Source organism: Balearica regulorum, chromosome 8 (genome assembly GCF_011004875.1).
Source record: "Balearica regulorum gibbericeps isolate bBalReg1 chromosome 8, bBalReg1.pri, whole genome shotgun sequence".
Lineage (NCBI taxonomy): Eukaryota > Metazoa > Chordata > Aves > Gruiformes > Gruidae > Balearica > Balearica regulorum.
The window spans coordinates 31,849,615-31,866,414 of NC_046191.1; the positions used below are offsets into that span (position 1 = coordinate 31,849,615).

At 44.7% G+C, this 16,800-nt stretch overlaps 1 protein-coding gene across 1 annotated transcript; it reads left to right on the plus strand.

Annotated features, from left to right (window-relative positions):
- Positions 1-5,625: 5,625 nt before the first annotated feature.
- On the plus strand, positions 5,626-16,538 carry NPL (N-acetylneuraminate pyruvate lyase). The gene is made up of 12 exons (XM_075760521.1): positions 5,626-5,888; positions 6,398-6,466; positions 8,039-8,112; positions 9,214-9,301; positions 10,282-10,339; positions 10,427-10,502; positions 11,762-11,854; positions 12,664-12,812; positions 13,018-13,064; positions 13,784-13,868; positions 14,731-14,770; positions 16,128-16,538. Exons 1-12 carry the CDS (start codon positions 5,641-5,643, stop codon positions 16,277-16,279), a joined length of 1,179 nt encoding a protein of 392 aa, XP_075616636.1. The 5' UTR covers positions 5,626-5,640; the 3' UTR covers positions 16,280-16,538.
- The last annotated feature ends 262 nt before the right edge of the window (positions 16,539-16,800 follow it).

Consider the following 16,800-nt stretch of genomic DNA (forward strand, 5'->3'; position numbering starts at 1 on the left):
CCAAGACAGTATTTAACAGAATTTGATCACTTTTCAAAGGTATTGTCTTTGAATTTCTGCCATCATTTAGGCTTGGGTACTTTGTATTTGTTCTGAAAATAGACTTGGGTCTGTCTTCTTTGAAAGAAAATTATATTTGGGTAAATTTATTTATTGCAGAGAGAAACAGAAGCAAAACTATAGTTTAATTATGCCCAACCAGAACTGCAGTCACGGTAGTTTGAGAAATGGGAAAATCCAGATGTCAAAACTGTGTATAGGTAGAGAGAAATGTGATTTGGGGAAAGTAGAAGTAAAGAACAGGGATGGTAAACTAGAAAATGTTGGAAGTGTTAACAACAAAGCAACAACAAAAAAGTCTGGAGGAAACTTGCAGGGCCTTTGGCTTTAGTAGTTAACCTACCTCAGCAAATCAGTTCTTTGAATAATGGAGATCTTAATAGATATGTGAATCCACTATGTTGGCACATGGCAACAGAAAAGTGTCTATAACTTCCCTGTTTGGAATTACCTTATGGAGTTATTTAGATAAGCTTTTGACATTCATGTTCATTTCTTTTCCTTATAGAAAAATTGCTTACATCTATAAAAGCCATATTTTTATTCCTATACTTGTTTTGGGAAAATAGGAACTGATTTTTGTTGTTTTCACCGTTGTGCTTATTATCCTCTGAGTTTTTGCACCACTGACACTTTACTGCTTATTTCAGTGGTAAGCGGGAAGATGCTTTTCCAGTCTCGGCACAGCATGCTGCAGCTGCAGGCAGCCTAAGCTCTTCTTCTGCATTGCCCAAAATTTACAGTGTGGATTTTGGAACCTGAATGTGAGTTCCTGTATTCAGATTCTCCTAAATATAAATTCCCACAGGAATTTGAGCCTTCCTAAATGTTTAGTCTCTCATCCTTAGGACTCTGAACTCACATACACATCATTGACATTGCTGATTGCATGTGGAGGTTAGCGTACAGGACATCGAAGTGAAGGTATTTGTTTGTGGATGACTGTAGGAGGAATGAAGAGAGTTAGTAATTATCCACTGTATTATGTAGTACTACTGAATGGAACCTTCAAACCTCTGTGGAATAACTTGTGTATTGGTTTTGGCTAAACCACAATTCTTTTTTCCTTCTGGTAATTACATGGGACCTTATCAGTGTAAATATGAGAGTCTTAGAATCTTCACCATCATTTTCTTAATTGCATTCCTTCCAAAGGTAAGCAAAGACTGTCCTGAAACACAAAACCCACACCCAAGGACTAGGGGAGAAGAAGAGGGACAGTGAGGGGAGTCAGAAACCTCAATCGTGGCTATGACGGATGTGGGAAGACAGTCCCAACCCTGAACCAGCACGGAACTGGGGAGGGGATAGGCTGGGGCAACTCTAAAATTTTTTAAAATGTCTATAAACTACTGCAAGATTTTAACCCTCTCTAGGCACCTCTAAACCACTGTATAACTCTTCTAAATTGCTCTACAAGTCCTTTAATCAGCTCTAAAGAGCTGCAAGGACCTCCATATTGCTGCAATGAGGCAATTGCCTCAACACAGATGTAATTTACACAACTGGTCTCTAAACCACTCTAAAACTCTTCTAATCAGCTCTAAACTGCCACTAAATGGCTCTAAACATCTCTAACAATTTATTACCCCCTTTAAAATGTCTTTAAATTTCCTGTTTTTCAGATCTTTAGGGCTGTTTACAACTCCAGATTCCTCCAAAACTCCTCAAAAGCACACTAAGCAGTTCTGAGGAGCTCTAAGATCCCTTTAAAGAGTGGTAGGGTCCTCTAAACTGCACTCACATCTTTCTAGACCTCCTTTATGAAGCTTTCAGATTCATCTGATCTTATCTCAAACTCCTCTGTATTGATCTTTGGGCCTCTTAAACTCCTCTAAGGACCTCTAAACCTCCTTGAATATGCTCTGAGGTGCTCTAAACCCCTCTAAAATACCACCAGACAGCTACAAAACGCCTCTGATGAGCTCTTAAAGAGCTATTATTACACCCCCTAAATTACACCTTTTTAAAATCATTTAACTGATTCTAAAACACTCTAGGGTGCTGCTAAACCAGTCTGGACTTGTTGAAACAGCTCCAGAATACCTCTAAAATGCACTCTACTACTCTACAACACATCTAAACAGTTCTAAAATTCTTCTAATCAGCTATAGACAATGGTGAGAAAGTAAAACCTCCACTCTACCTCTCTGAAAATGCTCTAAACAACACTAATATCTAAAATTCGTCCACACTGCTTTTTAGCAGCAGTAAAATGCTTCAAAATAGATCTCAAACCCCTCTCAGTCTCCTTGCAACTGCTCTAGAACTCCTTTGTGCACTTCTGAAACTCCTGTTTAGAGAAACAGCACTAAAACTTCTCTGAAGTCCTCTCAAACTGCTTTGAACAGCACTAAGCAGCTCCACACCACTCCTCTGAAACCCCTATAAACAGTTCTAAGCAGCTCTAAAGTCCTGTAAAGTGTGCCAAAACTCCTGTAAAGCATTCTAAACAACTGTAAACTCCTTTACCGCTTCTAAACCTCTTCTCAAACCCTCAGAGCACCTCTGAAGTGATGTAAAGCTCCTCTGTGTTGCTCTAAGCAGCACTAATGTGTCTTTAAATACATCTGAAGTGCCTCTAAATTCCTACTGTACAACTGTAACCTCCTCTACGCAGTTCTAAAATTCCTCTGAAGAGCTCTAAGCAGCTCTAAAACTCTTCTAGACTAATCTGTAACTCCTACAAACTGTTCTAAGCGACTCTAAACCACTTCACACTACTGTAAAACTTCTCTCATATGCTGTCAGCAGCACAAAGTAGTTCTAAAACTCCCTTAAAATACTCAGAAAATCTTCTGAACTTTCTTAAATGGCTCTACAGAGCACCGAATTCTCTCTGAACCTCCTGAAATACTGTTCTTCTGGGGCCAGTACTGCTGAAATTCTTCATTAATGACCTAAATGATGGAGCAGAGAGCACTCCCAGCAAGTTCGCAGATGACACAAAGCTGGGAGGAATGGCTGGTGGACCACATAGGTGTGCTGCCATCCAGAGGGACCTCAACAGGCTGGAGAAGCGGGCTGGCGGGTCAAGGGAGGTCACCCTTCCCCTCTGGTCAGCGCTGGTGAGATGCATCTGGAGTGCTGGGCTCCCCAGGAAAGGGAAGACGTGGACTTCCTAGAGTGAGTCCAGTGAAGGGCCTCGAAGATGGTCATGGGACTGGAGTATCTGTATTACAAGGAGAGGCTGAAAGAGCTGGGACTGTTCAGCCTGGAAAAAGAGAAATTACCCGTAGGAGTGGAAGAGCATAGAGAAAAGGGGATTTCTGGAAGAACGAGATGAGCCTCAAAGAAAAGAAAAGTACATGTGCTGTGCGAGAACCTGGTAATAAAGCCAAACCCCAGAGAAAGCAATGGCTGCGTGTGAACAGCCCACAGTGAGCATATTTTGGAGTGGAGGAGGAATACCACAAACCCAAACTCCTGAGATTATTCTGTGACTACATGAAAAATATGCTCCCAGAGCATACAACAATGGGGGATTGTTCTCTCCACTGCAGGCACGGGATGCTCTCAAAATGTGCTCCGATGGGAGATCTGAAAGTACATACTGGAGGCAGAATGTCTTACTGCACTTGTTTTGTGGATGGGTGTAGAGAACCCAAATGATTTTCCCCAGGAAAACCCAAATGATTTTCCCCAGCTGCAAGCTGCAGGCATTGGGGTGTACTCAAGAAAGACTGATGGATGTCTTTTTGGTGTTCAGTCTTATGGACTCTATATGGCCTTTTATAGCCTCTTTTCTTCTGAGTCTGTTAAATGTCAGCCACAAATCTGTGCAGGGTGTTACGTTGTCTTAAGAGGTGCTGGTGGTCTGCTGGTCAGATCTGGGAGAAGATTTGACTTCAGGACCAGCTGCGGTTCTGGTGGGACGGAGGAGGATTGTTCAGCACCCAGCTGCCTTTCTGCCGCAGGGCCCAGACTCTGCGCTGCACGTCGTACACATCTGGTAAAACCACAAGTTGGAGAAGAAAACAGGAGCCACATGGGCTGCACGCGAGGAGCGGTTTTACCTCCCCATGTGCCATTGTCTTCTGCTTGCTTGTCATAGCCTGACCTCCATTTGCCTTTCTCACGCAGCGACACAGATCCTCCCGGCTCCCCACACTGCGTGTCCCAGAGCCAGGGCACTGCACTGGCATTGGGAGTGCTTCCAGCACCACGGTGGAACGAGGAACGGGCTGATGGAAGGGCAGGAGATGAGGAAACGGGCAGCCAAAGCCTTTCCTGGTTGAAGTCCTGCAGTCCCCACAACGTGAGCTGCGCCCAGGTTGTGGTGGTGTCCATAGTGGGGCCAAAATGAAGCAGGTCTTCCCCTTAACTACTCATTTCTTTATATCTCATGGCTTTTTGGCTTATGGCATAGTTTTTCTATTCTATTCTAAACATTATAGGTTTATCTGTTATTATCCAAATAATGATGATTTGTAGAAGAACTGCGGGTGAGAGGCACTGAGTAACAGGAGGTCCCCACCACAGCAGGCGTCCATCAGGGACAATGACTACCTGCAGAGCTCGCAGCTAGATAACCACGACTAGATAACCACGACCTCTACAAAGGGGGACGAAGGCACAGAGATCAACGGCTGGCTCATTTCTTCAATGCCACAGCTTTTAAATTTGATGCTCGGTACAGATTTGAGACCCTGAGGGTGAAACATGCATGTTAGTCACGTAAAAGAAATGCAGAGATGTAAGATGAGTTGGAACGATGCCGAATTTTTTTGGCGAATGGGATTTTGTTTTACAATAATGATAGTATTTTGATGCTTGCTCCTGAATTACTGAGCTGTAGTTTTAGGCTTTGTCTCCAGTTGCACCTTTGTTTTTGTCTGGGAACAGAGAATAGATGAAATTTGACCAATTTGGAGAAAAAAAATAATCTGTTAATCAGAGATGCTCTTTATCACAGTTCCCAGGCCTCCGCGAGCTTTTGACATGCCCTCTGGTGCTTGTTCCCTTTACGACAAGGCAGCGTGGGTTTGCTTCCTCACTTACTGCTTGTCGAAATCCTTCTCTGTGGAAAATATGTTTTTCTTTCTGCTGCACAGTGCAGTGGCGACGTGCCTTTCTGTCAGACAGCTCCAGGGTTGCATTTTGACGCTGCTAATCACAGCAATAGCATGAACTTCTCTCGCGAGGGTAGACAACCTAAGGGGAGCTGACCTTGGCTGAGTTGCTTCAGCTGCAAACACCCTTCTAGTTTGCAGCCAGGCTTCCCTCTTTGTTTTCAGCCATCAACAAAAAGATACCCTCTTTTTTCTTTTTTTTTTCTTTTTCCCCAGCAGTGATTGGGCAAAAATCCCCGCTGAAATATATAGAGCTGTTAACCAAACTCTCCCAAATCTCCGGCCCTGGTGCTCGGCGGTGCGGCTGGCCGCCTCACCTTACCACAGGTACCATTCCTGCGGCAAAGCGTGCCGCTGCCAGCTCTCTTATTTCTCCGCCCTGTTGTTCAGGTTTTTTTAAGTGATTTTTTTTTTTTAACGTTTGCAAACAGCGATTAATAATCCAAACAAGCTTTAGCATTTAAGCAGCACTCGCAGAGGCACGGGAGGCTGCGGGGATTGCGGTTGAATGGCTCATCAGAGGCAGCCGGGGAGCGAGCGGAGGGGGGGACGATGCCGAGCTGCTTTCTGTGGAGAGCTGTCAGGTGATGCCGGCTTCCTGCCGCCGGCCACTGCCTGCTCAGCGCTTTTTTACGGCCGGAGCCTGCTGGAGCAGAACCCAGGCGGCCCTCTCAGCCGGGCCGGGCCGAGGGCGGAGCGAGGCGGCCAGCGGGGCCGCCCCGGAGGTGCTGCGGAGCCGGGCCGGCCGCCGGCGAGGTGAGGGGAGCGGCCGGGGGGGGGGGGGGTGGGGGAAACGACACTGAGAGGGGGGGTTTAGGGGCCTCGGCCTCCCCGGGGCAGGAGCCGCCTTGGGCGGGCTGGGCCCGGTGCTGCCCGGCGGGTCGCTGTGGTCTGCCGCGGGGAGGGGGCGGCGTGAGGTTGTCTTTCTCGGGGGAAGGGGTTTGGGCCCGGTTCTCTTCCAAACTGTTCTCCCTTCCGGGCTGCCGGGCGTTATGTGCTAGACCACAACCTACGTGTAGAAAAGGAAAGGTGAAATAGAAGGTATCTCTGAAGTGTAACTGCAGCTGGTGCTCCCGGTCCTGCCCTGGGGTGGAGCTGGCTGCAGTAAGACTCTTCCCACAGCAAGACGACACTTCTTTCTAACCAAAATTAACAGCCTGGCAAAGTCCACTTCTTCTGAACTTTGCCCGTCCAGTTTTGCTTTTAACAGAAGTTGAACAACACTTAAATAAAGACAGTAATAATTTTTGTCTCTTTCCAAACAGCTCAATGACACCCAGAAAGAAGTTGCAGGGTCTTGTAGCTGCTACAATCACTCCAATGACTCCTGATGGGTGAGTTGTCAAAGTCACGCTGATGACCGTTACCTTAGACCCCTGTTTTCCTTCTTTCTTACTTGGATCTGATCAGGTTTGGTTTTTGTTTTTAAATCAGATCTCTGATGGGATGGGGAAACTATTAGGTTGGTCCCACTAGGACTAGAGTGGGATCCCTTTGCCTCTGCATCTTCTGTTGCACAGCAGGTGCTATAGGTCTGGGTTTGGAGTTTCAGTCAGTCTCCCATCTCTTTTTCTGCTGCTTTTGTAGGTGCAAATTAAATAACAATAAGGTTATGTGTGTAGAATATTGCAGTATTTTCACGTTTGTTAAGGAAAATCACAGTCCTAGTTAAAAAGAGCTCGAGAGCTAGAAAATAATTGTCAAAATCTGAAAGCCTTTCAGACTTTTCTTCACCCTAGCTAAGTCATGCATGTATGTATGTGTGCATGGAATTTGTCTAAACCTGAGGAAAACACTGCAAGGACTGCGCAGTTCTGAAAATAACATCAAATCGAAAGTTGAAATTCAGCCTTCCTCAAAGCAGTGATGGCAAACAGATGTCCTCCCTACTGCATTTTGATGTTGCAAGACAGAGTTGTTTGGAGTCAGCAAAGGACCCTGAGCTTCTCTGATGGGGCATATGTCAAGATCTGTATGTGTTCTTGAGGGAGACAGTGGAGATGTGCTGGTACAGTCCTCTGAAAGTGAGCCTTTACTTTTGACAAGTACTGTCTTGGGAAACTCATTTGCATTGCAGTCACTACTTTGTTTCTTGCTTTACAGGAAACTTATTTCTGATTTCATTTTTTCTAACAACTCAAAATTATTGCAACGTGGTATTTGGAGAGTGCCCTGGGCCCTCTGCCCGGAATGCATGGCCCTCGTAAGATACGTTCTGTGAAAGCAGCTATGAAATTCTGAGTGATGTGTGAACCAGGTCAAGGGCCCAGAATTGACTTCCAGACTATAGGGTTGGTCTGTGTGTTTGACAAATGAAAACAACGGTAACATATTATACACTGATAAACAAAGTAAGTTTGTCCTGGAGAGAAGATAAACCTAGAAATTAAATTTCCTCTGTTTGTCCAGGAAGTCTGTTGCTTTCCTCATCCTTTAATGAGAGAGAGGTCAAAGTCACATCCAGCAGATGCCATTTCACTGTCTGTGTCCAGCAGTTACAAGTATAGTTTAACTCTTTGCCAGCACTTGCACAAATATCTTTGTGCTGTCAAGAGGACTCCTGTTTCCCTCAACAGTCAAAGACATTTGAGTGCCTCTTGTTCTCTCATACCTCCTCAAAAAAGTCCTTTGCTGTGGTGAGCTTGCAGTAATTACCAGTTGAGGGAAAAGGTTGGAAGAGTGAACTGCTTGTCAGGAGGAAGAGACACTGGAAGAAAGAATTCAGAAGTGAGCTGTTACCTGAAATGTTAAATACATGCTGAGAGTATCCTACCTTGGGGTAATCCGTGTGTGTACAAATGCAAGGCTTCAAAAATGTGTGTCTCTTTTTTTTTGGTTTCTTAATCTTGAAGTTTAAGATATCTGTGGGTGGAGACTTATGGTTGTTGTGGTTCCTTTCATTTCAGACAAATTAACCTTTCGGTGATTCATCAATATGTGGATTATCTGGTAAGCGAGCAGAACGTGAAGAATGTTTTTGGTAAGTGTTTTTTTTGACAGAAACTGTGTTACACCCCTTTTGCCTGGATGGGAATCCTGTTATATCTTACCTGATAAGAGCTGTAGCAAGAGGGACTGTGGATGTGCAATCATCCTAACCATTTATATTCACCAGTGGAGAGAGTGCAAGCAATACTTAAGGCATCTGCCTTCGCCTACACCTCGTTTCTGTGTGGGATAAAGTAAGTGTTGCCTTCGTACGGTGAATGGATAATGCTGTGTTGGCAGAGAAGACTCAACTGAATGATTCTCCCCTTTGCCTGGGCAAGATATGATCATCTGGTTGAAAACCATCAGCTCAGGAGCCCAGGGAATTCAGTGAGCTCATCAAAGCCAAATGGGCTTCTTTGAGACCCATGGTGCTGTGGGTGATACCAAGGTGGTCACAGCTCCCATGTCTCTGTTCTGCCTCCTTCTCAGGGACTGCTGCGAAGAGAATACAGTATCTGCTAAACCACTCTCATTCACAGCCTGGAATAGTTAAGTAAGCTGAAGTCAGTGATAAGATTTTTGGTTCAAAACTTCAGTCAAAAGAGTGCCAAGATGCAGAGCAGAGGGTGGCAGTGACTTCAGCCATCCCATTTTAAACTGCTGTTTAAACTACTGAGTGAACATACCGACGTCTCGTTGTGCCTAGGTAGCACGCACGGTTCCACTCACGACAGAGACACCAAATTTGAGGTCAGGCTGTTTCCCTGAGGTGGAGGGTAGACAGTCACTCTGCCTGGCTAGTTGGGCCTCCCTTCGTGCGCTTGTCACAGCCTGACTCACTGCTGGGAGAAGGAGGTAGTGTCTGCTGGGGAGGAGATGCTGGGGGACAATTTCCCAGTTTCAGCAGCTGATTCTGCCACCTCCCTCCCACAGCTGCAGATCCTGAAACACCCAGGTTTCCAACACATCATTTAGTGATGGTAACACTGCTGTCCCCATGCAGATGCTGGTGCGGAGCATTGCTATCTTAAAATGAGTTAGGGGAAAAAGATTTCTGTTTAGTATCATCAAAAGCATCAGTTCTTGTCTTTGGTAAAACCAATGCGTGTAGGCCTGGCCTCAGCAAGCATGTTGTGTTGTGTTGGAACAGTGAATGGCACAACAGGAGAAGGACTGTCCCTTAATATCCAGGAGAGGAAGCAGTTGGCAGAAGAATGGGTGCGCCAAGGAAAAGACAAGTGAGTAGCTGAGAGGGAACAGGGGATTCTAGATCTCGTGTTATGATATAGGCATGCCTGATGGCAAAGCCACATCTGCTGATGGCTTTTTTTTTTTTTTTTTGAGTATCTTCTTGTTGGCTTTGTTCCCTTGCTCCTTTATCATAGAAGTCTGTGTTTTTGTTACTGCCAGTTAGCAGAAATGGACACCAGCTGCTTAGAGAGCTTGTAAGAGTCCTTCTCTTTGGTGCACTGAGAGGCAGGGGGACAAAAAAGGGCTGTGCCCTTTGCTTATTCTTGAGAAGAAATGAAAGTAAAGAGCAATCTGCCTATTTATACTCTTATAATATCTTTATATATCTCTTGTACATGTCATTGTCTTGTATCACTCACCGCTGCCATCTTCTTAGTTGCTATGTCAGAGGATATGGAGAGGAGGAGGTGTTTGGGGTGAGAAGGATAGTGAGCGGAACTAAGGTGGTGTGAAGGCTCACGGTCTGTGTGGATATAAAGAAGAAATGCAGAAATGGGCCTGATGGACTGGAACCTGGGAGATTGTCTTGGCAGGAGCAGACAAGCAGTCGAAGGTGCTGCTGTGCGGTTGAACTCTTCTAGTAGTTCTGCAGAGCAAGAGGTTTAGAAAGCAAAGATGCCTTGATATCCTTTCCTTTTCCCAGCTTCCTCTTAAATCCTTAATGTCTTAAAAAATACTAAAATTTGTGCCTCCTGGCAGCCTTGCAAATACGACAGCAAGGAGTCATACGATTCATATTTGCAAATGTGCTTTCTTTTTTCTACCACCAGCTGCTTGCCACTGTCGGCATTTTCCCTGCGTGTCTGCTTGTCAGGCCAACACAGCTTCAAATCCCTTTTAGTTTTAATCTAGCTCAGTGAAGTTCTTGTTCTGTGGCTCCCTGGTCTGAAGCGATTCATTTGGGCAGACTGGTATTTGTCACCATCACTGAAACCTCCCCAAACCTTTTGAATTTGTTCTTGTGCAGATTGGATCAGGTGATCGTTCACGTGGGAGCACTGAGTCTGCCAGATTCCCAAGAGCTGGTGTGTATATATGATTTCTTTTCACTATGTGTGTAATACATATACCGCAGATGTACCTTCAAATACTTCCCGTTCTCTCGTTTACAGGCGAGACACGCAGCAGCCATAGGTGCTAGTGCTATTGCTGTAATAGCTCCCTTCTTCTTCAAACCCACAAACAAAGGTGAGTAGATGTGATTGCCAGACCTGCTTTTATATTGCACTCCAAACCTTGACCATAGATACAGGATTAATGCCATCTTCTTTCTTTGGAAAGTATTCTGGTGATAATGTTTGCACACCTGTCATGCCTGGTGCTGTTTTAAAAATAGGAAATATTAGAAGTCTCCCAGTAAGACATGGGAGGGATGTCTTTTGGGATTTATATTGTTAGCCTCTTGTAAAGAAGAAGAGTTGCTTATGGAAAGAGTAGTTTCTGTCTTTGGAATAGATAGTATGGAGTTCACCCTTGATCTAGGCCACACAAGGAAACAACTGGTTCTGTCCTGACCCTTGCTGGACACTGACCAAGTCGATAAACTGCTGATACACTGGCGTGCCTCTTGTTACTGAGGTGATCGCGTTTGGTTCTGTGCTCCTAAGGTTACCTCAGAACTGATAAATGGAGTGTTCTGCTTTTAATGTAATGAACATAATATAAAAGAACCACGTGAAGTGGAGGTTTGTAATAGAAATGTTAAAAGTTGTCTATATGAATTATGAATGGAAATCTTCGTATGAAAGCACCAGAAGAAACCGGAGTGGATTGCCAGAATGGCTGGTATTAACAGCCAAGGACACAGCTGGTGGCAGTCAAACTGGTAAACACAGAGGAACAGCACGAAGATCAGAAGACCTTGCTGACAGTAGTAGGATGGCGGTGAGATTTCAGCCTGTTGTTTTTTGCCATTCCTCTTCCTGCTGTCCCATTGGGGAGATTGCCTGAGATCTATGAAGGATGCAGTGCATGAGATTCTCAGGAAGAATGTCAACCATAATAACGTTTTGATTCCTAAAACAGTACAAAACGGTTGTCCAAAAACCTGCTCATCATCACCATTGAGCAGTACCCCAGGGAGGTGGATGTGAACTTGATCCCTCCTTGTCCTCTGTGCTCACACGAGATCCTGGTGAGACCGCTTTGGCACACGGCTCTTGCATGCATGAGGGCACACATGAGTTACATCTGTAAGAGAATGAGTGTGAGTTACTGAAATTGGTTTGGTTTAAAATAAATACAATCTTTGCTTTCCCTAAGGTCTTCCACTGAATTTTGTTACATTTATTTTTTTACGATGTGTGACGGTTTTTACGTGACTCACTGTGCGTGATGTGCAAGCTGTAGATGGCCTCTTCACAGACCCTGGCTGCTGTGAACCTGAACTGTCTTTCACTACGGATAGTCCCCTTCTCTTATGGGGGTACTTGCTTGTTTTCTTCCAGATGAGCTGATTGCTTTCTTACAGAAGGTTGCGTCTGAAGCCCCTGCGGTTCCATTTTATTACTATCACATTCCTCCTCTGACGGGTGTGAAAAGTAAGTACTGCTTAGTCAGCTCTTCCTGAGCCTGTAGGCTCATAGCAACCCACCTAATCCCAGTGGCTGGTGTGATTAGTATACCAGTAGTATGCGGCCTCTGCTCCCATCACATGCAAGCTGTAGTGGAAAGGATCCTTTCAGAAAATGGGAGGTGAATCCAAGACTGGAAAATAAATCAAATTCCTCTTCACTGGAAAAAAGTTATGGCTTACGAGTACTGAACAACTGGGACGGAGGAGGTGATGCTGACCACGGCTTTGCAATTAGTGTGGACCAGGATAGGTAATTGCTTTGGATAACCATAATTGAATCCCAATTTTTGGCAAGATAGCGACCGCCATCTCTTGGTGTATGCTGACTGCATAGTCACGTTTGCTAGTAAATTACATGTGAAACCACAATGCTTCTCAAGTCTTATTATTTAGCAGAGGAATGAGGAACAGAATACAGATCTTTGGTTATTTGCTCTAGACAGCAGGTGATGTGGTGTTCCTAGATGTATGAATTTACATTTATTCTTAAATAGGTTGTTTGCAGTTTAGGAATAAACTTTCACTTATCCAGGGTTTTTCCCTTCTGATCTGGTAAAAGGAATGCTTCAAAGAGGGTGGAAAGATGTCTTTTGTATAACTCTGGGAAATAATGACGCTGAAGTTGTCTTACTGGTTGTTTTAGAGCTATATAGTTTACTAGGCTTAGGCCAAAAGTGAACAACTTGTAAAATAAGTCTCCCTCGTGGGGACGGGACAGGGAAATCTCCCAGAACAGGGGTGTGTTTCTTCACATGAGGTTACTGTTCTGCACAGTTCGTGTTGAAGAGCTGCTGGATGGAATAAAAGAGTGGATCCCCACCTTCCAGGGCGTGAAGTTCAGCGACACGGACCTCTTGGACCTTGCACAGTGTATAAACAAGAATGAAAGAGAACAGTTTGCATTTCTTTATGGGGTGGATGAGGTAAGAGGCTCCTCTTAAAAATTCTTTCTTCTATGGCATTCTCTTGCTTCAGCCTGGGGGGAAAAAAGTAACCCTGGCCTACCTGCCAGGTAGTTTTGCTGCTGCCTTTCACCACCCTCCACCGCCCCCCGTTTTTTTTTTTTTCCTCTTTATTTTGGTACGTGAAGTAAAAATGGCTTTTTTTTCTCCCCCCACCCCAAACTAGCAACTGTTGAGTGCACTGGCAATAGGGGCAGATGGAGCAGTTGGAAGGTCAGTATGGCTTGGACTTCCTACGCACACTTTATTGCTGTATCTTCCACTGTCTACACAGTATGTCTCTAACCGTCTTCTGTCACAGCGATGGAGGATTTTGCAGGGTAAGGCTGTACAGTGCCAAGCAGACAGTCTGTAAGCTGACCCAGAGGTTTCAACATATTTCTTTATCCTCATGGCAACTTTTTGAACTAGGGAATCGCTTTTATCTTCATTACATGGATAGGGAACCAAAACACAAAGAGGTTAAAATCATTTACCTTAGTTTACATGAGAAGTCCGTGAGGAGAAGGGCTCTGCCGAGTTTAATTTCTGATTTGTTTTCTGCCCTTTATACCAGGCTGCTTAGATGAATTCCTGTGTGATATCTGTGTTATTGAGAGATGATCCATTAAATGAACAAGCAACTGGAAAATTAAGTGATTGACTTGCTGTATTGTCTAATTGTTTCTTTTTATTTTTAATTTTGAAAAGCAGTTCAATTTGGAAAGAACTGGGAAGAGAAATCTGCTCTCTAAACTCTTCTGTAGGGTTTGGCATACTTCAGATGCTTGACAGTATAAACCGTGCATAGATTGCACGAATCTCTATCATAATAAAGGCATTCTTATAATGTCAACAGTGAAAGCCTGTGGCTACATCTTTTGTTTCAGTGGCTCTAAGCTCCCCTTTTGCATTACCGATTCTATTTTTGGTTTGGTTTCTTTTTTTGGCAGTACATACAACTATTTGGGCCGAAAAACCACTCTGATGTTGCAAGCCTTTGCAAAGCCAGACCTTGCGTTAGCACGGAAGTACCAGGTACAGCACCTTCACTGTGCCCGCTAGGAGCAACCTTCTTTCTCCTCTAGCTTTTACTGGGGCTGCTTTCCATGTGGTTTTGTCATCCGTACCCTGAAGTAGCTTTATTAAAGCAAAATTCTTTCGGCTCCAACCTCCCTGGTTGTTACTCATCTTTCCTCACCTTTTTGACCAGTCCTTACTAACTTTTAACCAAGATCTGCCTTACTTACCCTTCAGCCCCCTAATCTCGTCAATGCAGAGTGAGCAATGGCCTGGCCTTTTTCCTTTGAGCAAACCCACAATGGCCCAGCCCCTTGGCTGGGAATATTCTGGGGCTACCTTACATGATGTCAGGCAGAAAGCTGTCCCAAATCGGCTCTGTCTTGGCCCCTGTTGGTGTTGGGCTGCTTGAAGATCTGTGAGGAGTTCTGAGCAACTGGTATACAAACTATACCCAATGTTTTTCCGTCCCACTGGGACGTTTGCGGCATCCTTCTTTTCCCTTAAAATAGAAGTGACTGCTGGATGAATGTCTAAAAGACGTCTGAAAGGATGATCTGCTCTGGGAAATCTCTTCACTAGGCAGTCAATACTCAGATTTGTAAACCTTTAGAGCTTGATGTGAGACTTAGAGTGTTCTTGGACTGCTTGCAGCGAGGGACAGCTTGAACATGAGTGATAGACTGAGGGGGAGTGATGGTTTTCTTATAGCCACCCCTCCCTCTGTTATTCCATTGGCATTGAATTAGTATTTCCCACAGCCTAGCCAAGTGGCCAAGGGCTTTTCTCAAACCTATGCAATGTAAATATCATCATAGCTCTAGATGCTTGTACATCTTCAATTGGAAGGAGTGAATAAACTGCTGCTTGTCTTTTCTAGTTTCTCACTGGGGAATTTCTCAACTTTGTCATCAAACTAGGTAAGTCCTGCACTGCCCAAGTCCCTTGTTGTCTCGATGCTCCAGAAGCTCTCATGTTGCTGTACCCTCAGATTTTCCTTCCTGAAAGATTTTGCAATGAGAAATTGTTGCCTGTGTGTTTCCTGAGTGAGTTAGCAGCTGGGAGCTCCACAAAGGGAGCTGACCAAGCATCCCTTACAGATCACATTCTCACTTCCTTCCGCCTTCTGTGGAATCTCACAGCTTTTAAAGCTGTGACTCTCTGTGATTCACCTTCTTTCTTATCCTGACTCTTTCTGTGGGTTGTTGTTTTTTTGTGTCATTGTTCTATCTCCAAAAGTGCATTTCTCGTGTCGTTTCTAGAGAGTCATTTTTTGAGGTGCTCCAGTAGGAAAACAGCTCTGACACTTGTCTCTCCTGCCTTGCTGTAATTTAAGAGTAACTCTGGTCAAGGCTGTACAAAGCCACGGCATTTTAAAATGGAGTGATTTACAGAAACCAAGTTTTAATATAAAAAGCAATTAAAACCAACCAAGTCAAAGCAGTGTACGGAGACTGAATCGGACATTTCATGGTTTTCACTTAATGAAGAGAATTGTTCGCTGTGTTTTTGCTATACGCACGCAAGCCCCAGCGCATCTAGCTGACCTTTAGTGCTTGGTTGTATTTCTTGGGGTAAAAGTCAGAGGAAATGCATCATTATTTAGCCTTATAGCTAAAGAGGCAAACACTGAATTTCAAGAGGTGCCTAAGGAGAGGCCAGTGGTCGTTTAAGCTGGTACCCAATGTCATTGTCACATGCCAGCAGGACGTCACTGCTGCTAGGGCTTTCCTTCGTGCGAGCCTGCCTCGGAGGGATAGCTGTGAGGCTGCAGACATCGGGTTGCTGTGATGACGAATTGGCTGGGATAGCTCAGCCTACCTGTGAGGGTCAATTCGAAGTAGATCTACTTTTGCTTGGTTTACCTGTAGAGGACTCGCAACATCTCTTCTCTTGTCAGGGCTGCGTGGCAATACATTTTTGGCAAGGAGAAAGGAACCCACACGCAGTCCTGGTTATCTGTAAAAGTGACATAGTAGTTTGTCAAGCGCGTGTCTAAGAAAATACTCTGCTTGGTATCTGTAGGAGGGAAATGATGGCATAATATATAAATAAATGTAATAAGTAGGCGTAATTTTTACATTACAGTCTTTCCTGTCTGTAAGTATGATCATCTCTGCTTAGTTACACTGTTGTGACTTCTGAGAAGCGCTTCAAGCCTGGTTATGCCGGATTACACAGGAACTCTACGCTGCCGCTTTTACAGACACCTGTATAGAGACGGCTTTAAAAAAAAAAAGAGCTGTAAGTGACCATATTTTGCTTTTGTCCACCCAGGTTTTGGTGTTGCACAGACTAAAGCAGTAATGACTTTTGTTTCTGGCATTCCCATGGGACCTCCGCGGCTTCCGCTTGTTGACGCCTCCGAGGATTTCATCGTTAAGGCCAAAGCCAAGCTGGATAGCATCGTGTGGCCTGATGGTGACTGATGTTCGCTTCCGTGTCGATCTGGAAGTAGAGGCTCCTTTTCTGGGATTTGCTGTCACGTGGCGCATTCCGATGTCGTGATGGGCTGCGGTTTCTTTCAGGGAGTTGTCACTGTGCCCAAGCCCCTTCCTGTTAGGGCTGGCCTTGTTGGCACACATGTAGTTGCCTTTTTATGTAACTTTGCTACCCTGGAGCGCTGCACATCTCAGGACTAGCTGGTCCTTTAATAAAAACAAAAATTAAAATATCACATTATCCCCAGTTGAAGGATCCTGACTCCTTTTGTCTAGAAAGGAGGAAGATCTGTCTCTACCCTCCCTCCAGCTAGATCACGTTTTGTCCTCTCCCTTGATAAGCATCTCCAGCACACCAGCGTGTTTTCAAACATCGGTATGACACCGTGAGTATTTTACTGTTTGTCAGAGAGTTAGTGGGACGCTGACTGTGTACGTAAAATCCACTTTTTGTCTGATCTCGTTGTCTTTGTGCACTGGATGTCTGGAAGCAGGGAAAAGAGAGGGGG